The sequence below is a fragment of the Cynocephalus volans genome, chromosome 7 (assembly GCF_027409185.1).
Source record: "Cynocephalus volans isolate mCynVol1 chromosome 7, mCynVol1.pri, whole genome shotgun sequence".
NCBI lineage: Eukaryota > Metazoa > Chordata > Mammalia > Dermoptera > Cynocephalidae > Cynocephalus > Cynocephalus volans.
In genome coordinates, this window is record NC_084466.1 from 4893385 (window position 1) to 4917122 (window position 23738).

At 38.0% G+C, this 23738-nt stretch overlaps 1 protein-coding gene across 1 annotated transcript in view; it reads right to left on the reverse strand.

Annotated features, from left to right (window-relative positions):
* MYO16 (myosin XVI) overlaps positions 1-23738 on the reverse strand; it is a 491528-nt gene that overhangs the window by 212946 nt on the left and 254844 nt on the right. The window contains exons 16-18 of the mRNA XM_063102217.1: positions 5234-5345; positions 1775-1892; positions 942-1013 (exon numbers count right to left, since the gene is read on the reverse strand). Of these exons, the coding sequence (XP_062958287.1) occupies positions 942-1013; positions 1775-1892; positions 5234-5345 (302 nt within the window). The remainder of the gene's footprint in view (positions 1-941; positions 1014-1774; positions 1893-5233; positions 5346-23738) is intronic.

The window sequence follows — 23738 nt, forward strand, 5'->3', positions numbered from 1 at the left end:
TGACTGAGACTTATGGGGTCGAACTGGATATCTGATCTGTGCGATGGAGGAGGAGGAAAAGAAGAGGTATCAAGAACGACTTTGGGGCAATTGGGTGGAAAACGGGGCCATTCATTAAGTTTGGATGAGGAAGAAATCCTAAATCACATACCTGAACACCTGCAAATAGGTCCAGTAGGGACAGCAGGAAAGAATAGTAGTGACTTAGAAAAAAATGATCAGCTAGACGGTGAGCCCTCACGATTCCAATCAAGAGGAAGGCCATGATTTATAGTGGACGATCGAGAACACATGGGCAGCGACTCTCCTCACAGACTGAGCAGAGACGCATCCAGCACAGAAATGAGGCATGTCACCTGGAGTCAGACAGCGTCCGATTCTAATGCCAAACATGCCATTCACTAACGATCTGACGTACGAAGTCATTTAACCTCTTTGAATCTTGGTTTTCTCGTCTGCTAAAATGGAAGTAGTTATGCCTACCTCGCAGCAATGTGTGTGAATTCACAAATTACAATGTTTATAGCACTTGGCACAATGCCCATCTGTTCATATATGCCCAATAAATGACGGCTATTATTATGACTAATGAGGTACAGGGAAAAGGTTAGTTCTTCATCGGCGAGGGCAAGAGGGCTCCACACACACAAACAAATCCAACACTACTGGAACACATCATTTTGGATGGATGGCTTTGTTTTCTAAAATGACAGATTAGCTAGAAAGGTGATCGGTTAAATAAAACGGTCTCTTGAGAGCACAGAGTTTACAATACAGAGGCATCCCAGTGACCAAACGTTTCATAATGCTTTTCTCATTTGCCATTCAACTCATAGAAACAGTTTCACGAGCAGGGGCAGTCAAAGTTGTCCTTAACTTCCATATATGAAATAAGACCACGAATCGCACTAAGATGCAAGTTAGAGTACAGAAAATTTTACCTTTCAAATATTGAATATCAGTTGTTAAGGCGGAGGCCAATTCATCCGTAGATACTTGTAACATTCCAGCCACTAGAATTAAAGCAGCATTAGAAATATAAAGTTAGTATACATTTTTTGATACCGATGACTTTGTATTTTATAGTCATAAGTTCTATGTAGACACATTAGAAAATGTGTTTCTTAAAGAAAAGTCAGTGGCCCGGTGACTGTGCAATTCAACTAGAGAACTGTCTTCGAGTAACCAGAACCACAGTGCGTTCTTGTGGCTCTGTGCATTAAATCACAAGAGGTTTTTTCTCCTGTCCTCACAGATGACACTGCATTATTTCCTTCAAATTCCTGGTTAAATCGCTTTGATTATAGGTGAAGATAAGCTGTTCGTGCACAATCTGTGGTTTTTAGGTGTTTTGAAAAAATCTGGGAGTGACTAACGAGGCAACTTCAGAAAAGAGAGATTTGTGGCAACATCTCTGAAGGGAAGTCATTACATTCAGTTTCAATGTTTAGCTAATAACATGGCCCCAAAATACACTGGGTGGCGGGGGTGGGGCGGAGAACAGTTAGAACAGCATAAACAAACCCAAGAATGTGCTGAAGAATTAACGCTGTTATAGTGCACAGCATGAGAGCACAAAAGTACATCTTGTTATTCATTCCTATAACCATTTATAAGGAGAAACACAGTGGATGTTTTTCTCCCCTCATTGAATCCTGCTCTAGAGCAAAGGTTTTATTCGCACTGGCTCTTCGGCACTGTGTCTCCATCTAGCGGCAGGTCTACAAAACTGCACATCCCCGAGGTGAACGTCAGAAGGTCGAGCTCCACCGACCTTGCTCCAGAAGCTGCAGGTCAGAAACCAGCGCCGAGTCAGCACCGGCCAGAGCAGTGAACCGAACGTCTCCAAGGTGCAGCACTGCTGCTAGGATTACAAACAGGTTCTCCACCTCCTGCACATTTCATAAGTAGACAAAATGAGTAGGATTACTTAAATGAAAGGTTAAAGACAAATCCTCGAAACGCCTAAAACTAGGTTACAAGAATGATGTAGACCCCATCAGTGGCATTGTGACATTTTCAGATCCAAAACATTCAGTAAGAGAACTATCAATCTCCACCTCAAAATCAAAAACTCATACTTCAATGTCCATTTCTTCTGTATCAGTGTTTTTGTTCCTTAAACGTAAGAGTAAGGAAGTGATGTTCTGATATAAATTAATGGCTTCTAGATAAAATATCATAATGACAACAAAGGATTGTGTAACAAGGGTCTGACTTGCTGGAAGTCACTTGTGAGGTCAGACTTCACTTCTGTCCTCTTGGGGCCGACGTTGGACCGAACAGGCAGGTTCATCAGACTTTGCAGTCACTGAGGTGCTCCACTCTAGAACATAACTATGTTCCTAACTATGGAGTCCTTTCCTCATTATCTCTCTCATGAGATCAACTAATATGATGGTTACAGAATTCCTAACTTCTGCTGGAAAACCAAAGGGTGCATAATGAAAACAACTATGCCTAGATAAAGAAAATGCTAATTTTTAAAAAGGTATTTTAAGGAAAACTCAAAAGAAAAAAAAAAGTGTTGGCAAGAGCTATCTTTGAGCAGAAGGTAGCAGGAAGTAATTAAATGTTTGCTGAAAAAGTATCTGAGAATGTAGAACTCAGCATAAATAAAGAAATTCGACCTTATATTTGGTTTTGGACAGTCATTTTGTGGCAAGAATTAAACATCAAGAAAAAGCTGTAAGTTTAAACTGTGCTTCTCTAGAATATCAAGTATTTATCATGATCATATCAATAGTAAAACAGGTTGAGCCTCCTTAATGGCAAGTGACATATCCTTTTAAGTTCTCAGTTTCCTGATCTGTAATTTGGGAATAAAAAGCTTCTTCCATAACTTCAATAGAAGTTGTTCTAAGAACAACTCTTATTTGACACACAAATATATAGTTGAAACAATATTTTCTTTGGTACTTCCATGAATTTCTTCCAGAACTTCTAGTTTTCATCATAAGGAATGAACTGATCATTTTTAAAAAAGAGAGCATTGAAAAAAAATGATCTCTAAGTAATATCTAGGTATAGTAATACTCCACGACTGTGACATACTCAAAAAATGTTTTTAACAACCCCAAAATAACTTAGCGTTTCAAATTTAATTAACTTATGCTTTATGAAACATTTTTTCTAGCCTCTCCACCTACCTGACAACTTAATGCTTTCCTTTTTAATTAACTCATGTTTATTGAATACTCTGGTGCCCTGCAAAGTAGCCACCTCTAGTTATACAGACAAGAGGAATTTTTACTGTCCCCAAGGATCTTACATCAATGGAGACAGAACTGTGAAAACTAACAAAAATACACATTACAATATGGTAAATGAATTCTAGGACAGAGGTGAAAATAAACTACCCTGTGAGCAGAGGGGAGGCTATTATTCTGTGCATACAAGTAGTGAGCACTAACTCCTGCTGCCTTGCTGAAGTGGTGAGCAAGGGGGGATGGAAGGCTAATGGGGAGGCACCTTTATGAACATACCTCTCAGGACCACAACCACTTCCACGTTTTGATTCCAGGGCGTCACCAGCCCAGAGATACCGTCCTTCAAATCTTACTGGACAGAATCTATCCTCTCCTAAGACAACTAAATTGTCACCACTCAAGTCATTACAAAGGATCAAGATAAAGGGATTAATTTCATGTCTTTTGTTAAAATGTACCTATTTCTTTTACCTAAAAAGGTATTGGTTCTCTATTAACACCCTTAGTTAGTGGGGGTATTTTGCTTGCCCTGCCTTTGAGGGTCAATCATGGATTTTCAAAGCCTTGTTTCCAAGTAACTGGTATTTTAGTAGAATGGTTCCCTACTCATATCTCTATCCCTGTTTCCTGTAAGGAAGCAGAAATTTCAGGCATGTAGGGAGAAGAAAACATAAAAATAGAGAAATAATGCATCAGCTAGTGAAAAGACAGAGCAGTGAAAGGGAGTAGGAGTCAGTAAAAGACAGAAACACAGAGACTGGATAATCAGAGCTCCAGTCTCTGAATGGACGGAGCTGCCCCTGGGTTCATTTGTTTAGGACATTTAGGACCCCTCCCTGTCTGCACCTGCCCACCCACTTCCCACCCACTCACTTCCCCATTAGCTATAAATATGTGGGCCGGGGTAAGAACAAAGACCCACTTCAGTCAAATTACTGGTTTCAGAAAAATAAAAAGAACGTATTTAAATCTGTGAATAATTCTGGGCTCGTGAACTACTGGCTGAACAAAGTCACTCCTGCGATCTTATATTAAGGGTTCATGAGGGATTGGCTGTAATCCAAAATGCAACCAAATTGAATGTGCAGGAACAGGGGTAATGAACAAAGAAAACAGAGACTGGGGAGATTCTGAGAAGTCTCACTCAAGGCTTAGGTCATTTCATATTCCTTATTCACTAAACCACTGCTATTTAACTGAGGACCCACTAAACATGCATGGCTATTTAAATATAAACTAATTAATATCAAGAAATATTAAGCATGCGTTTCTTCAGTCTCTCTAGCCACACACGGTCGTAACCACTGTACTGCACTGCACAAGTCAAGAAACTTGCATCATCATAGAAATGTCTATTGCGCAGCAGTGGTCTAAAAATTTTAAATTGCATTTTTTGGCATCATCATGCTTGCAGGTATTTGGTAATTCTTTAAGAATAAAACATTTGTATATTATTTAACAAGATATTTTAATAAAGTGGTTAAATTTCAAAGTGACTCAACAGTAAAGAGTTACTTCAGATCTACCAGTTTTCTCTTGGGTTGGACAATATAACGTTATTTCAGTTATTTGATCTGTTTTGGCAATATGAGGGTACTTGAAAAAAGTCTGTGGAAAAATAAAATTAAAAGATAATATGAATCTTTCTGTGAACTTTTTGAAGTACCCTCATATATATATACACACACACACATATATGCATGCATATACATGCACACATATGTACATGTATATTCCTTTTGAAAAAGAGCTCCTTAAAGACGGCACCGCCTCCTCCTGTCACATTCATGAGGCTGCATTGCTTTCACAGCACCCATTTTCCCCAACATATTTTTTTGTCTCCCTCCCTGCTGCAATGTAAATCCCTAGGAGGCAGGGACTGCAGCTTATTCTCTACTGAATCGTCAGTGTCTATGGCAATATCTGGAATACAACAGGGGCTCAGTAAACGTTTTTGAATGAATAACTTTAAAAAATTAGTAGAAGGTTGGTTTTCTCAGTAAAATATTTATGATATGACTCACCAAATTGCTGAAGCCAACTACATTCAGGGCTTGTTTCAAAACAGCTAATCTCTCCCTGTTCAGAGAATGCTCTGCTGTTGATACATCTTCCCGTATGGTCTGGTTCAAATACCTGTTGGGATGGAAGGTGCATAGCATTACTGCTTGGCTTGTGGTCAAACGCCAGTGGTTATAAGTCACAGCAGCCATATTTGGTCTCCAAAATAATGGAAATCACCTAGACATTCTGTACTCTTGTGTTTACAAAGCTTTGGTACATACGGCACATGATGTTTCAGGAAAGGAACAAAAATTGCTCTTGTTGTACCAGGACATATTTACACTGGTTTACATGCTCTTGCCCCAGCTGCACCCTTCTGTGTGAAAGGAGAAGGTCACAGTGTTTTGTGTATTTCATATAGAAATTTGGCAGTTCCTACTATAAGCCTTGTAATCAATTTTTGCATTGAAGATGCTTAATTTATAGTTATTTATTGTTTCTCCTTGTCAGCATCTTTTGATTATGATGTGGTTGATTAATTAATCAATTTATTTCTTTTATTCAACAGATTTATATAAATCGCCTACCAAATACTGGGGATACCAGGCAGCTGAGGATGTAAAGATAAAGGGCTCATCCCTGGAACCCCAGCGACAAAAAATCATGTGTCCAGGGGCAGAAACAAGAGAAGAGAGAGCTGCCACACAGAATGGCAGTAGATGCTGGAGAGGGACGCAAGGTGTTCGTGGGCAGGAAGGGGGCCTCACCCAGAAGTGGACGGTGAGGAAACATGGCTGGAGGTGCAGCTCCGGTTCCAAGAATGGCCGTAAGAAACTGCCAGGCAAATACCAGGGCTTAAGGCTGTCTCTGGAGTCATTAGCAACACGGATGAAGTTGCACAGAATTGGTCAAGCATGATGCACATGGGAAACCTACATGTATGGAAAATTAGAGCCTAAGGTGAGACGAGCAAAGATTGATGAGGTGTAGGAGTAGCCAGCACTTTGCACATCTTGCAAAAGAGTCTCAGTCGTGTCTCAGAAGTGATGGGCAGCCCTGAAGGCTTCCAAACAAAGAGGAATATTCTGGTGCCCAGTGGAAGATTACCTAGAAAGTGATAAGCCCACTAAGGGAGGTGGGTGATCCAGGGAGAGACCCACTGTGGTGGAGAAAGAGGACTGAGAGAGAGGACCAGAGAAGACAGAGCTGGCAGGACAGAGGACGGACTGGGTACAGGGGAGGAGAAGAGAGAGGAGATAATGACGCGTCTCCAATTTCTGTCTAGGGAAATAGGGTGGGTCATGAACCCATTCAGTCAGAGCGTTCTCAAGAGGCGGAGTCAGTGTTTTGAGAGAGAAAGTCTTATCTTTTATATTAATCATGTTGAACTTAAACAACATGTCAAAATCCAAGTGCAGTTCCAAGAAATAATAGCTCTTAGGATCTAGAATTCAGAAAAGATTAGAGAATCCAATCTGGAAGTCATCAACAGTAGAGGACGAAAGCCACTGAGTGCAGGAGCTCACGCAAAATGAGGATCTAACATTTTAGGGCTGAGGAAACAATCAAGTGCTTAGGAAGGGAGCGGAAATTAAAAAAAAATTAAAGTCATTAAAACTAAAGGATAATGTATTTTGAAGATTGATTGACAGTGGCAGAAAAGAGACCACAGACGCGAGGGAACCAGGCGACTGACCAGGAGCGCTGGGCAGCGGCAGAAGCAGACTGCAGGGCGGGGCAGGCGTGGGTCCCAGAGGACGTCTTGTTCCCCAGTCGTGGCTGTCAGGGCAGAAGATCAGTCTAGTGGCTGTTTGGGTGGCAGTGCGAGAGGCTTAAGAATGTTTATATGCTGAGACAGAAGCACAAAAAGACTGGAGAGAAGACTAAAGAAAAGGAGGCATGGGGGCGTTGAGGAGGAGAAAGTAACTGAGGTGGGAAGAGGCCTCGGACCCTCCCACTGCAGAAGGACGCTGCTCTCTGTGGCCACAAATATAGCTCTGAAGGCGGGGAGCATCTTGAGGGGGTAGAGACATCACTGCTTTGCGGCTTCAGGTTTTCTAGGAGAATGAGGCTGAGGTTTAGATGACCAGGTGAAGTCGGCTGGGGAAGGTTGTGAGATTGCAGAATGTGCTGTGCAGAAGGGACACCACAGGGGGGCTTAGGGGTTAGCAGGTGCTTCAGAGTGCCCAGGGTGCAGTCCAGCTCATGGGTGGGTCACGCTCTCTAGAGCTCCCCGTGCCTGCTGTAGGGTGGCTGAGCTGAGATTTGGGTCAGTGGTATAACAGGAAAAGGTCAAGGGCTACACTATCAGTAAGAGATTGGTTTACCATGGTTACAGAGTCATCTTGCCTATAATTTACAAAATTTTAGTGACTACAACATCTTGATGATAAGAAATTGCAACCACTCTCGATACTGCTGGTTCTCAGACCACTTTTCCAGGCACCTTTCTGATGCATCTTTTCTTTCCCACTTACTTAATCATGACATTGGTTAATGTTCCACTGAGAGCAGCCACTTACCATCTTCAAGAGAATGCTAGACACCAATGACATGCTCCTGTTATCATGACAGAGTCCAATATGCAAAAGACCACTGTTTCTTTTAAAATTCTTGAAGAGTAATCAATTGGTAAGACCCCCCCCCCTATGGCCACTTCAAGTGTTTCTTTAAACCATCCCATTCCCCATCTTATATGCCTTTATGGCTCAGAATTTACAGTAGCAATGGCCTGCTCCATGAGGGGGCATGAATGTCACAGAATTTTTATTTCAGTTTAATTCTGCATGGAAGCAATCCTGGTAGTTGCAGAGAGGGCTGTTAAATATGTGACAGGTTTGGTTTGTAACCAAATCAAAACACACAATTTTAAGCATTTTGTCCAATGGCGAGAATGATACCTCTGGACTGTGCATTTTCCTCTGTAGCCAGAAAATTTGTTGGTGTGAAGGAAATAAAATAAATAGAACACAATGTCTTTTGTACAGATTTAAAATTTCTCCCACTATACAATAGCATCTAGGATGATTTCACTAGAAATATAGTTCTCAGTTATCAGCAAAACAGTATCTTAAAATGGAAAGATTAGAAACAGAATAAAAAAATTACATTTTTAAAAAAATTAAAAGTACTAATTTCCCCTTTGACATCACCCAATCACAAAGCCTCATACAAGGTTAGAGAAATACTTAAAAAATATTCCTAGTAAGTATTAAAACAAAGAATCTGAAGACGTATATTTGAGTCCTATTTGACTCCTTCGGAAAAACATTGTCTTCATTTTATTATCTCTAAAATGGAGTAAAAATAGATTAAAATAGAGTAAAAGATTCTCAATTCCTAGCTCATGTTGACTTCGTGAGAGATACTGTGTGTGCTGCACTTTGTACACTCAGATCACGATGCACGTACAGAACATGAGTATTTCTTGGAAAGACGGTACCTCATATGTGGGAAACTTTTAGTCCACGTGCACTCTCATTACGAACAAATGAATAAGTAAGCCAAGTAAAATAAAGGGATGTTTTGAGAAATTTTAACAAATGAGATTAGCAATGGAAAAAATACCTGAAGCCATAAAATATACTTTTCTGTTATCGGACAGATAAAAGTAATAAATAGATAAAAGGACAAGATCATAGTTCTCACTTTACTCTTTTATCCCAATGTGAAAAATGGCATTTCCAGATGTTTTTATCACATTGAAGTAGGTAAGAATGACTCTGGGTTATGACTAACAGACTTCCCTCAGACTAGCCATAACTCTACTGGCGTTTTCCTACCAATCTCCAACACAGTGGTGGAAAACCATCTTAGATAAATCTAAGCAAGTGTTTCATCTGACCGAGAGTTTTCAACTTTGCATGACTGTTAATTAATGGTCCTATACTCCTTGGTATTCAAATTTTAGAACGAAATATTCAACGTCTTCTACGTTATTTATTTTATGAATCCAAATCACATACCTATAGCTCAAACAATCTTTTAAATAATCTTCTTTTAACTCAAATATGACTTGGAACAGTGCTATTTGGCAACATGTAGATATCTCAGTGTCCAGAGTCAAATATCAGAGACAGTCACTGGTGAAGAATCATTGCTGTTTTCTTTTTTAAAGATTGGTAAATGAAGGGAATGCCCCAGATGCTGTTTCTATCATGGAGCAAAAGACTGTAACATGGGCTTCATACTGATAAAACCTACAGACGGATTACTATTATTATTATTGTTATATTGGTTATGAATATTCATGAGATATAAAGCTTATCATTACCGCTCCGGCCCAAGATGTGAAGGCCACATTCATGCTGGCAGTGTACCCATTACCACAAGTACCCTGTGCCCCCACCCAATTAGCCCCAACCTCCCTCCCCCTCTCCCTTTCCCACCCACTTCATTTTGTAGCCCAAAGAATGTTCTCTCCCTCTGCAAGTCCAGCGCACCACTATGGTCTTTCTTTCCTTCTTTCTTTCTATCTTAGTTCTCACATATGAGTGAGCACATGTGGTGTTTATCCCTCCGTGAGTTTGTCCAGGCTTATCCCTGTTGTTGCAAATGGGAGAATTTCATTCTTTTCTATGGCTGAGTAGTATTCCATGGTGTATATACACCCCATTTTCCTTATCCCATCATCCATCAATGGACTTTTAGGTTGGTTCTATGTCTTGGCTACTGTAAACAGAGCTACAATGAACATGGAAGTGCAGGTATCCTTTTGACATGATGATTTCCATTCTTCTAGGTATATACCCAGAAGTGGGATTGCTGGACTGTATGGAAGATCTATCTGTAGTTGTTTGAGAAACCTCCATACCGTTCTCCATAGTGGTTATACTAATTTGTAGTCCCAGCAATAGTGTAGGAGCATTCCCTTCTCTCCACACTCTTGCCAGCATTTGTTACACTGTCTTTTTGATTATAGCTAGTCTAACTGGGGTGAGGTGGTATGTCATTGTAGTTTTAATTTGTATTTCCCTCAAGACTAGTGATGTTGAGCTTTTTTTCATGTACCTGTTGGCCATTTGTATGTCTTCCTTTGAAAAATGTCTATTCAGCTCCTTTGCCCATTTTTTAATTGGGTTATTTGTTTTTTTACTGTACAATTGCTTGAGTTCCTTGTATATTATGGATATTAATCCCTTGTCAGATGCACAGTTAGCAAAAATTTTCTCCCTCTGTAGGTTGTCGTTTCACTCTGCTTATTGTTTCTTTTGCTGTGCAGAAGCTTTTCAGTTTGATATAGTCTCATTTGTTTATTTTTTCTTTTTTGCTTGTGTTTTCAGGCTCATGTTCATAAAGCCTGTGTCCAGACCTAGTTGCTGAAGTGTTTCACCTATATTTTCTCTTAGTAATGTTACAGTTTCAGGTCTTATACTTAAGTCTTTAGTTCATTTTGAGTTGATTTTAGTGTATGGTGGGAGGTGCACATCTAGTTTCATTTTTCTGCATATCCATTATCCATAACCAGTTTTCCCAGCACCACTTGTTGAAGAGGCAGTCTTTTCCCCAATGTAGATTTTTGTTGCCTTTGTCCAGTATCAGAAGGCTGTAAGCCTGAGGGGTGATTCTTGGGTTCTCAATTCTGCTCCACTGGTCTGAATGTCTACTTTTATATCAGTACAATGCTGTTTTGGTTACAATAGCTTTGTAGCATAATTTGAAGTCAGGTAGTGTTAAGCCTCTAGCTTTAAATTTTTTGCTCAGGATTGCTTTGGCTGTTTGGGATCTTTTATTGTTCCATATGAAAGGTAAGATTATTTTCCATTTCTGTGAAGAATGTCATTGGTTTTTTGATGGGGATTGCATTGAATCTGTAAATTACTTTGGGTAGTATAGACATTTTCACAATGTTGATTCTTCCAATCCAAGAGCATGGAATATCTTTCCATCTTCTTGCATCTTCTTTAATTTCTTTCAGAAGTGGTGTGTAGTTCTCATTGTAAAGAACTTTCATGTCCTTGGTTAAATTGATCCCCAGGTATTTTATTTTTTTCGTGACAATTATAAATGGGCTTATTTTCTTTCTCTTTCTGTTAATTCATTATTTTACTATATAAATGCAACTGATTTGGGGGCATTTATTTTGTATCCTGCCACATTACTGAAGTTATTAACCAACTCTAGGAGTTTTGTGATAGAATCTTTAGGTTTTTCTATATATAATATCATGTCATCTGTAGGTAGCAAAAGTTTGACTTTATCTTTTCCAATCTGGATTCTCTTTATTTCTTTCTCTGCCTGATTGCTCTGGCTAGTACCTCCAGTACTATGTTAAATAGAAGTGGTGAGAGTGGGCATCATTGCCTTGTTCCTGTTGTTAAGGAAAAGGCCTTCAGTTTTTCCCCATTCAAAATGATACTGGTGGTGGGTTTGTCACAAATAGCTTTTATTGTGTTAAGATATTTTCCTTCTAGACCTAATTTTTGAGAATCTTTATCATGAATGGATTGTGTCAAAAGCTTTTTCAGCATCTATCGAGATAATCATATGGTCTTTGTCCTTGAGTTTGTTGATGTGATGTATCACATTTATTGACTTTCATAGGTTGAACCATCCTTGCATCCCTGGGATGAATCCCACTTGATCATGGTGTATTATATTTTGAATGTTTTTTGTATTCTGCTTGTTAATATTTTGTTGAGGATTTTTGCATCTATGTTCATCAAGGAAATTGGCCTGCAATTTTCTTTTTTTGTTGTGTCTTTATCTGGTTTTGGTATTAGAGTTATGTTGGCATCATAGAATGAGTTTGGGAGAATAGCTTCTGTTTCAATTTTTTGAATGAGTTTGAGAAAAATTGGTATTAACTCCTCTTTAAAGGTTTGATAGAATTCAGCTGTAAAGCCATCTGGAACCAGACTTTTCTTTGTTGGAAGATTGCTGATTACAGCTTTAATCTCTTTGCTTGTTATTGGTCTGTTCAGGTTTTCTATCTCTTCTAGGTTCAGTTTGGGTTGTCTGTATGTATCTAGAAACTTATCCATATATTCCAAATTTCCATATTTGTTGTCATATAGTTGTTTGTAATAGTTTCTAATGATTCTTTATATTTCTGTGGTATCGGTTGTAATGTCTTCCTTTTCATTTCTGATTTTTGTTCTTTGGATCTTCTCTCTTCTTTTTTTTGTTAACTTAGCTAATGGTTTGTCTATTTTTTAAAATTTTTTTTCAAAAACCAACTTTTTGTTTCATTGATCTTTTCTATTGTTTTCTGGGTCTCTATTTCATTTAGTTCTGCTCTGATCTTATTTATTTCTTCTGTCTACTACATTTAGGTTTGGATTGTTGTTGCTTTTCAAGTTCTTTGAGGCATAGTGTTAGGTCATTTATTTGAAGTCTTTCTGTTCTTTTGATGTAGGCATTTATTGCATAAATTTGCCTCTTAGTACTGCTTTGGCAGTGTCCCACAGGGTTTGGTATGAGGTACCTTGATTTTCATTGGTTTCAAGAAATTTTTTGATTTCCTTTTTAATTTCTTCTTGGATCCATAGGTCTTTCAAGAGCCTATTGTTTGGTTTCCAAGTATTTGTATATTTTCCAGAGTTTTGCTTATTATTTATTTCTAGTTTTAGTCCATCATGGTCTGAAAAGATACTTGGAAAGATATCAATTTATTAAAATTTGCTGAGACTAGATTTGTGACCTAATATTTGGTCTACATTAGAGAATGTTCCATAGGCTGATGAGAAGAAAGTATATTCTTTAGTTGCTGGGTGAAATGTTCTGTATATATCTGCCAGGTCCAGTTGGTCTAGAGTGTAGATTAAATCCTGTGTATCTTTATTGATTTGTTGCCTGGAAGATCTGTCCCATACTGAGCGAGGGGTGCTCAGAACACCCACTATTAATGTAGGAGGGCCTAGTTCTTTTTTTAGGTCTAAGAGTTTTTGCTTTATATATCTGGGTGCTCCAGTATTGGGTGCATATATATTTCCAGTTGTTATGTCTTCTAGCTGGATTGATCCTTTTATCATTATATAGTGGCCTTCTTTGTCTCTTTTTAGGTTTTTTGGTTTAAAGTCTACTTTGTCCAATATGAGAATAGCTACTCCTGCTCATTTTTGGTTTCCATTTGCATGGTATGTTGTTTTCCATTCGTTCACTTTTAGTCTGTGTCTCTACAGGTGAGGTGGGTCTCTTGGAGAAAGCATATATTTGGATGTAGCTTTTTAATCCAATCAGTCAGTCAGTGTCTTTCGAATGGGGAATTTAATCCATTCACATTTAAGGTAGCTATTGACAAGTATTGTTTAATTCCTGTCATTTAACTGCTTTTTGTTTAGATGATTTTAAATATCTTTTAATCATTACTTCCCCCTTTATTTCTCTTTTTCAGTGTTAGTTGGAGATTTAATGTGGCATGATTTATCTTTTTCTTTCTCATTGGAAGATTTGTTTTAATGGTGGGTTCTGCTCTTTCTTGTGTATTTGTGATAGAGTCATCATTATTCAGATTCCAGATGCAGGACTCCCTTGAGAATTTCTTGCAGGACTGGCCATGTGGTAGTGAACTCCCACAACTTTTGTTTGTCTGAGAAATACACTATTTCTCCCTCATTTCTGAAGGAGAGCCTTCGTGGGTATAGAATTCTTGGCTGGAAATTTTTTCTTTTAGTATTTTTTTTTTTTCGTGACCAGTACTCAGCCAGTGAGTGCACTGGTCATTCTTATATAGGATCCGAACCCGTGGCGGGAGCGTCGCCGCGCTCCCAGCGCAGCACTCTACCGAGTGCGCCATGGGCTCGGCCCTCTTTTAGTATTTTGAGTATATCATTCCACTTTCTTCTGGCCTGTAGGGTTTTGGTTGAAAAGTCTGTTAGTCTGATGGGGGCTCCCCTAAAGGTAACTTGACACTTTTCTCTTGCTGCTTTTAGAATTCTCTCTGTTTTTGAACTTTTCAAATTTAAGTATAATGTGTCTTGAGGAGGATCTTTTGGGGTTGAATCTGTCTGGGGACCTTTGAGCTTTCTGGATCTGAAGGTCTGTATCTCTCCCTACACTTTGAAGTTTTCTGTTACTATTTCCTCGAACAGGTTTTCAATACCTTTTCCTTTCTCCTCCTCTTTTGGAATACCCACAGTTTGGAGGTAAGAGTGCTTGAGGTTGTCTGCTATGTCTCTTAGATTTTTGTCATTATTTAAATTATTTTTTTCCTTTTTTCTGTCTGCCTGGGTTATTTCAAAAAGACCATTTTTGAGATCTGAAATTCTTTCTTCTGCTTGCTCTACCTTACTGCTCAAGCTCTCTGTTGTGTTTTTTATTTCACTGAGTGAATCTTCCATTTCTAGGAGTTCTGCTACAGTCTTTTTTAAGGTATTAATCTCTGTAGATTTCCTTCATATTCTGGATATTTCTTCTTGTTTCATTGTGTTCTCTAATTGAGTCTTCTTTTATTTCTTCAAGTTTTTTTTTAAGATCATTGCTCTGAATTCTTTTTCAGACATTTCAAGGATTCCCTGTTTCATGGAGTCTGAAATTTAAGCATTGCTATATTCCTTCAGTGATGTCATATCTTCTTGTTTATTTGTAGTTGTAGTATTTTTTCATTGATATTTAATCATTTGGTAGATGGTTTGCTTCTTCTATTGCACTGAGGTTGGCTACAAGGATCAAGATTTCTTCCTCTATTTGCAGGCTTTAATGGTGACTCTTCTTCTATCAGTGTAGTTGAGTGAGCCGTAGGTTACCTGTAGAGTGGCCCTGGCTGCTACTGTGGTTGTGTATGGTCCTTGAGAGTAGGTGTGGCAGTGGTTATTACACCACCTTGGGTCCTGTTCCAGAATCCGTGACCTTATAATGAGCCACATGACTCACTCCTCAGTGGGGCATGCCACAGGGACCAGGCTTCTCCCTCCAGGTCTGGGGGGTGGAGGGGCCGACCACACCACCACTTGTGTCTCCTGGGCTGGGGTCCAGATTAATATTGTTTAACTAATTCTACCCCCCCCCCAAAAAAAAAGAAAGGGAAAAAAAGGTAGTGAGAACTAATACAAACATATGACAAAAAATTCCTGGAAAAATAGCATTAAAGATAATATGAATCTTTCCATGAACTTTTTGATGTACCCTCATTATGTGTTGATATTTAAGGGCCAAAACCTACAGTGGGTGTTTTGGAGGCACTTCCTCGGTTGATCTTCACAGTGATTCACTAAAGAAGCTATTGATTTACCCACCTAGTGGGGCTGGCTGGTTAACTTAGTTAGTTAGAGTATGGTGTTATAACATGAAGGCAAATGTTCAGATCCCCATATTGGCCAGCTGCCAAAAAAAAAAAAAAAGTAAAATAAATAATAATAATAAAATAAAATAAAATATACAAGGGAACTGACACTTACTAAGTCATGAAACTAGAAGTTGGTGACCAACACCCCCTGCCCATCCCAACTCCCAGCATTGCTCAAACTCAGTTACAAGTTTCCTGCAGGGGAGCTTGCTGTTTTTTTCTCTGCAATGTCAGCTACTATTAAAGGATTTAAGGTTTTATAATTGAAAAGTGGACAAGAACACTGTAGAAATTTGGTGCTCCAACTCTGTAGAAATTTTGATAACACTGTTACCAACCATATATAATACTTTCTGAGAAGAAGAGAAAAATTCTCGACTTTAAATGTTTGGTTAAATTGGTAACTAAAAGGAGACTTGTTAATCTGTTTCTCAGTGAAAGTATGTCCACACAACTGTTATTTATCTTATTTATTTATTTGTTTGCCATTTCTTCTCTCCAAAATTTTAACCAATGATTTAAGCATGGTTATTTTTCCTTGAGGCAAATATTAGGAAAAACAAGTTTCTATGTTCTTATCAAAGTGACAAATCATATACAAATCCTAATCGATGGGCAAATCTCACTTGATAAAATATTTTCAATAGGTATTTAATATGCTGGGATGTGCTAGGCAAAAAAAAAAAAAAAAAAAAAAAAAAAGGCTGTGTTGAGAACATCAACCAAATCCCTCTTCTTTGCCCTCACAATGCTCATTATCCAGATACACCACTGTCCAGTTCTCCATAACCTCTATGATTTATGCATAATTTTACTTTCCTTTGGATATATTTAATATGCAGGGATGTGCTAGGCAAAAAAAAAAAAAAAAAAGGCTGTGTTGAGAACATCAACCAAATCCCTCTTCTTTGCCCTCACAATGCTCATTATCCAGATACACCACTGTCCAGTTCTCCATAACCTCTATGATTTATGCATAATTTTACTTTCCTTTGGATAACTTCAAATCATGAAGCTTTGCCATTTTTCTATCTATGAGCTAGTTAAGGCAGTCTCTAGAAAACAAAGTGGAAAAGAAGGGAAGAGACAGGAGGTGGATGGAAAAATATACACATAAATCTATAGTCATGGTTTATGGTGAATTTCTTTTCTTGTTTTCTTTTTTGTTCTTTTCCATATTCTTCAATTTTTCTAAAACTCATTGAGTATGATGGATAATCAGAAGAAAAATAAGAACTCTACAAAACTGTGAATCAAAAAATAGGAGCATAATTTTCTGGAGGCTCATCCAGGTTGGTGAGTGTATCAATACTTGTTGCATTTTATTTCTGAGTATCATTCCACAGTAGTGACCTACTGCGGTGTGTCTAACCATCCAGGTACTTGAGGGACATCTAGGTTGTTTCTAGTTTGGCGCTATTATAAGTAAAGCCACTGTGAACATTCACATACAGGTTGTTTGGTGTAAACGTAAGTCTTATTTATCTGGGATAGATGCTGAAAAGTGCAGTAGCTGGGTTATAGGGTGCATCTTTAGCTTTACAAGAAACTGCCAGACTTTATTCCAGAGTGGTGGTACTATTTTACACCAGTTTCTCCACATCCTCACCAGCATTTGACAATGCCACGTTTTTCACATTAGCTATTCTGATAGCCATGTGGTGATATCTCACTGCGGTTTTAATGTGTATTTGACGTGATACAGTTTATCAATTTTTCCTTTTATGAATTGTGCTTTTGGTGTCTAGTTTAAGACCTTTTTGCCTGTTTTGTTCCCTAAAAATCTTACAGCTTTATACTTTAAGTTTAATCCATGATCTATTTAGATTTTTTTTTTTTTTCTGTAAGGTGTGAGATGTTTTGTTTTGCTTTGTTTTGTTATATTTGTTTTGTTTATATTTGGTCAATGGCTATTCTATTTCTCCAGCACTCATTGTTCAATTGCTATCTTTCCTCCATTGGATTGCTTTGCACTTTTGTCAAAAATCAGTTGGGTGTATTTGTTTGAGTCTAGTCTGTATTCTCCATTCCGGTCCTTTGATCTATATGTATATCTGTCTACCAATACCACACTATCCAAATTACTATAGCTGTACAGTAGACCTTAATATAGGTAGAGTGGTTCCTCTGATTTTATTCTTCTTTTTCAAGATCATTCTAGCTACTCTAGGGCCTGTGTCTTTAAATATAAGTTTCAGAAAAAGCTTGTCTATGTGTCTTAACATTGTTAAGATTTCAGTAGGAATGGCATAAAATCAATTAACCATCTTGGGATCACCAACATCTTTACTATGAGGAGTCTTCCAATCCATGAACATGGTATGTCTCTTTAACTTCATCAGTATTTTTCAGCACACAAATCCTGTCCATGTTTTGTTAAGTATAACCCTAAGTATTTCAACTTCCTGGAGTAATTGGAAAGGTATCATGTCTTTAATTTTGTCTTTCACATGTTCCTTGCTAATATATAGTAATTAATATATGTATTTTATCTTCTTTCTTGTGACTTGCTGAACTCATTTATTAATTTTAGGAGATTTTTTTGTAAGTTCCTTGGGGTTTCACACTCCTTTTTTTCACAACACCTGATGGTGCTTTCTTTTGACTAAGTTTATAAATCTAATTTTTACAGATCAGTAAGAAAAAAGGATACCTTCACCAAACACATAAATATCTGTATTATCAGTTATAGAAAAATAAATAGCAAAGCAGATGAATATGTGTTAAAATTGTGCAAAATTCTACTTGAGCTTTGGGCAAGAAAAGGTTTTCATTACAAGTTAAATTTATTTAAATAAGTTAGTAACAACAGGTGACTATGTGCCGTTTCTAATCAATTATTCATTTGTTGCAATTTGTTGATTGTTCTGACAACAAATAGCGTGCTGATAACATTCCTTTCAAAGTAGGTCAATTACATATTCAAAATAATTTGTCTATGTATATGAGGGATTGGTGTGTGTGTGTGTGTGTGTGTGTTTTGATAATTTTTCTTTGTGGCAAAGTAAAGCAGGTCCTGGAATAAATTTCTTATGCCACCTGGATAAAGTGAAGCTATGCACTAAATCATAGGAGGGTTTTCCCTTGTTGACAGAGGAGTCCACACTGGGAATCTCTCGCAGGATGTGCTATGTAGATGGGCAAATTAAAAATGCTACTGCCCAGTCTGTGGCATCACTCTGAGAACTGGGAATTGATTTGATTTAAATATCAAATACAAACTACAATCTTTTTCAAAAAACACCAGCATCAAATTTCAAGGGCCTGTGTCCTCTCCCTGTGCCTGTACCTGCTGTGTCTCAGTGGCACGCTAGGCACATTAAAATGGCTGCTGTGCCCATACTCAGCAGGCACCACCATTCTGCACACATGAAATGACTCTTGTGTGCCTGCACATGTGCCCAAGGCACACCAGGATTGAAGGCTCAAATATAAATAAAAGATATTACTACTTAAAACAACGTTGCATTCACCGAGTCAGAGGTTCGTTGACTACAAACACAATGTTTTGCTCAGTTTTTTATTTGCTGTGTGAATACTAAAGAATGATGTCTCCTCTACTGTGGGCAAAGCTACCTTTTGCTTGGTGATGTTTAATAGATATATGGAAGCCAGATAAAGTGAAATTAAACATTTGACATCAGTAAAGACACCACAGTTTGCTAATAAAATGGCAAAACACTGTCTGTACTCCTACCTGGCTCCAAAAAAGGAAATTCTTTTCTTTATTGTTTTCAAAGTATCTGGAACATATTAACTCATTGTAAGTCCTCCCCAAAGGAATATGAATTCAACTTTTTATTAACCACATGTTCAGACACATAAATCTCCACCAATGAAAATATTAATATATTAGCCACAAACTGTTTTGTTTGGAAAGAGAAAATCCTGTCAATGGTCTTCAGGAAAAAAACAATCTATTTAATAAATTCAGGAAAAGAACAGAATCCCTTTAATAAATTACACATTCCGAAAGACTTCGGGTCTTGTGACATTCCCAGAATAGTTTGCCCATATTTTTCTAATCAGTCAGAGTATTTTTTTCAAAAAATCTGGAGAAACAAATTCTAAACTATTACCACCTTGCAAAGAGTAAATTCTAGTATGGTCAATTATTTGTTTCTTGAAAATGTCTAGTTGGAAGAGCTGGGAGTGGTGACATGGGGACAGAGTGGCCAAGTCCTCACAGAGTCCTGGGAGAGTTTTGGGGCTGAGTCCCAGCTTGAACCCGTCCAGAGCCTTGTGTCCAGCACAGGGCCTTTCTGCCAGAAGGGGAATTGCTTCCTTCACACACAGAGATATCAATATTTAAGTGAGTGGATTATTGAAATTGGGAGAAAGAGAAGATTTTGCTCAGAATGTGTGGATTGTCTTTGATGACGGTCGGACCAGCTTAACAAATTGAGGCCGGGGGGATTGCACCTGCCTGGAAGAAGGAGTGCTTTCTTTAATTCACACAAAGTCACCCCAGGCTAGCAGAGGGCACTGGCCTTGCACATGAAGAGGTGCGGCGTGTGCGTGCATATACATAAATGCGATGCAGCCAAGGCTGAGCAGATGCTGAGGCCCTTCTCAGGAGAGAGACCAAGAGCATTGTAGACGGTCATGTCCATAACACTATTCAGAAGGATCATCTTAAGCACAACCCTGTGTCTTAAATACTGACTGAGGTGGGCACCTGCACTGAGATATCTGCCATAAAACAAACAGTACAGAATATGCGATGCAGACTCATGACTATTTACTAATAGTTCCTCCTGAGGAATGTATCGTTTCCCAGTTTTGTTTGGGGCCCGCCCATAAGCTTTTACCTAATGTTCGCAAAGTGCTAACTATGTGAAAATGCCATGCTGATTGACCCACAAGTAGATCAAGAGCCTCCTTCCACTTGGCAGGCCTAAAAGAAACATCATTTGCCTGTCAATTAATTATTTCTATTATCTACCCCATTCCTCTCTGTTTTCTCTCAGCTTCACTGATTAAAATACTCACAATGTTCACACTTCTTTCCTCTGCTATACTGTGTGCAAATTTACCTGATGGGGCTGATTCTTCACAGTGGACCCGAGAGGCTGTCGTCCCCTTTTTATTCCCCACAGCCACCACCAGCACCCAGTGCTTAGTGTGTTTGTCAGCTCAGAGAAATGAACGTTCTGTTTTAATTCTTCCCTCAAGTAACTGGAAATGAAAGAGAACCCTGACCTAGCAGAAATCGCGTTACCTTTCACTATTGCTACTGCTGTTATCACGTTGGTATTCTTACTTAGAAAATAACTTTATAGATTTTAAAACCAATTCTACTCAAAAATGTTATTAAAATAAAATAAGAAAAAAGATTATTAAGCTCAGATGCATCTTCACTGTCAAATTTACCTTCAATTTTCAAATGTACAAAACTGTGTAGTTCTTTAAAATGAATTTAAATGGTTCTATGATTCTATGATCTATTTCTTTAAACATAGAAATCTCTGATAGCAACTTATTAGAATCTTTTGCTTCTAATAACTACAATATTTATATTTAAGGTACCAAACACCTAAAAGTCTTAACCTTGAATCTCAACTTTTATGAAAATAAAGCTTCTAAAATTAGATGAAAATTAATAGATATTCACTTTTGATTTGTTAGGAAATCTCAAACTTAAATTGGGGAGGTGGAATTAAGTTACACAAGTGAGCTGATAAAATTAGCCTCAGTCTTTACTACCAAGTACAATTGAGAGTGCCCATTCCCTATTTCTCTTCCACATTAATAGGCAAAGATCTTATTTAAGAGTAAGGTGTGCATCTTTCTTTCTTTCTTTTTTAAAATCTCATCTCCCAGAACAATGTTCCTGTCACAAGTACCGCTAAAAAGCAGGAACTCTGTGTGTGGTCACAGAGGAGAAACAAGAAATCTAGAGGGTAGTGTACAAAGATGAACATCCAGCCTAACACGGGATCGTGTCAGCGGCTTTGCTGACACCAAATGTCCTCACTTCTCACTAAGCTCCATTTTCAGACAGGAAATCTCTTCCTGCTAAAATTGAAATTGTCACGAAATGAAATCAATCAACTTTTAGCCAAAAAGGAACAAGATTCATTTCAAAACATCAGATAGTGCAGGAGATTTAAAATGTTGATAACATCACATTTAAACAACTGTACTACATCTAAATAATGGTCAAGATCAGGAAGTGGCTGTAGGGTTTAACAATAGTTTACTAAGTTATTTTGTATTTTAGCAAACGCCGTGTATAATGATGTGATCCTGGTAAATACTGTTGTTATAGTCAAAGCAGCAATTTAAAGGCACTATTTCACCTGTCATTAGTTAATTCACTCAGTGTGGGATGATAAAAATATGGTGTTCAGGTTCAGACAATGGGTACTCATAAAAATGTTTTCATACCTTTCCTCTTTGGGGCTAGAATATTCATCTCTTTCATTGGGTAGACGTTGTTATCATCACAGCAAATAAGTCAAGTTTTGTTCATTCATCAATTTATTTATTCTATCTCTAAATTTTTATTTTAATACTAATCATGCTTACATTCTGGGGTCATAGACCTGAATAAATCAACGTTCTCACTGTCCTGTTACTCCTTCATAGGGAAGATTTTAAACCAAAAATTTAGATTATGGAAACTGCTAGAATGACCATGTCAGTGAATCAGAGAAGCTTCACAAAGACAGACTTGAGCAAACTGGACTCCTGGGAGAGACAGTGTTCCATGTTTTTGTTATTATAAACAGCTAATTTAAGATAGTAAGGCTTAAGTCAAGAAAACAAAAATATTGTGTATCTCCACATGCCAAGAACTGTGATTATGAAGACTTCAAAGATGATTGAGGCACAGTACGTGCAGAGACTCAGACAAACCTGCAAGAGGGACAGAAGTGTAGAGACGAGGTTATAGAACGCACACACAGAATACATTGTGTTATGTATTACACAGAATAGTAATGCAGAGAATAGCAAAGATTAATGACCAAGTCCTAGAAGGTAAGCCAATATTTAAACTGTGAGTGTTTTAGTTTTTTTTTTTTTTAAATACTAAAATACTGGTACATGTTCCAGTAACAATTGGCTTGATCTGAAACTTTAAATGCGCATTTCAATGAATAATGGAGTAAAATGTTAGCAAGTCTGCAAAGGCACTTACTCTCACCAGCGTATTTTCTAAGGGGCTTTATAATCTCGAGGATTATTCAAACATTAAAAAAATCCCTTGTCTTTGGGAGGTGAACTTAGAAGTAATGCACATGCTTAGAATAAATGAGCTTGTAATAATTATATTATGCAAGAGAAAAAGGAGCTAAATAATAAAATTACTACTTGAAACAATAAGCAAACGATTAAAAAACAAATCTCTAATCACAGAAGTGTTAGATGAAGGGCCAGCAGCACTATCACATCAAACTATGAAACGTAGACCTTTTGGCCTCTCTGGCATTCTTTGAAAGTGAAGAATTGTATACACTACAGACTCAAAACATAGCATATTTATGCCAATTAATCCACAAAGGAGCTTAATGTATGTACACATAATTAACTTGACTTCTAGGTATTTAAGAAAATTCAAAGTCAATTAAACAAAACAAAATCAGTTTTCTTGGAACTGAGAAGAATACTGTGTTTGCAGTAACCAAAGCAGCAATACATGATGTGTTTCTTTTGAATTAATTTGAACTTTCACTGCTGCAGTGAGCTTTTCACATCAATGCCAAAAAAGAAAAGGCATTTCCCTCAATTAAATCAATGTTCAGGGAAAACTATTTAAGAAAACGAATGAGCAAATGAACATGCTGATCCATTTTCTTTTCTTTTCTTTTCTTTTCTTTTTTTTGGTATCCAGTACAGGGATTGGAACCCTTGACCCTGGTGTTATCAGCACTATTCCTTCATGCATTCACTCCCATAGCTCATTCTTTTTATGGTGGTTTTGTCACACGGGGTCAGAGCCTTGAAGAGGTTTAATCCATGTCAATCCATCCTAGGGCCCTGTCTCTGGACATGGACCTCCAGTGACCTCCCTGTCCAGCTTCTTCTTCTTGAAGTGGATCCCCTCTCCCTCAGATTCCTCCAACACCATTCATCAGGCACAGACGGCCTTGGCCAGAGCAGATTCCCCCGGGGAGGCTGTGCGCTGAGCGTCGTCCAGCTGCAGCTCACACTGAGGACTCACGGAGCTTCCCCATCACAGAAAGGACAGGGAGGTGGCAAAAGTTTAGCAGAACTGGTGCAAATAGTCCTTCTTATGAGAAATGATTACAAGTGGTATATTGTGCAACACAGGCCAAAATACCCGAATTTCATCT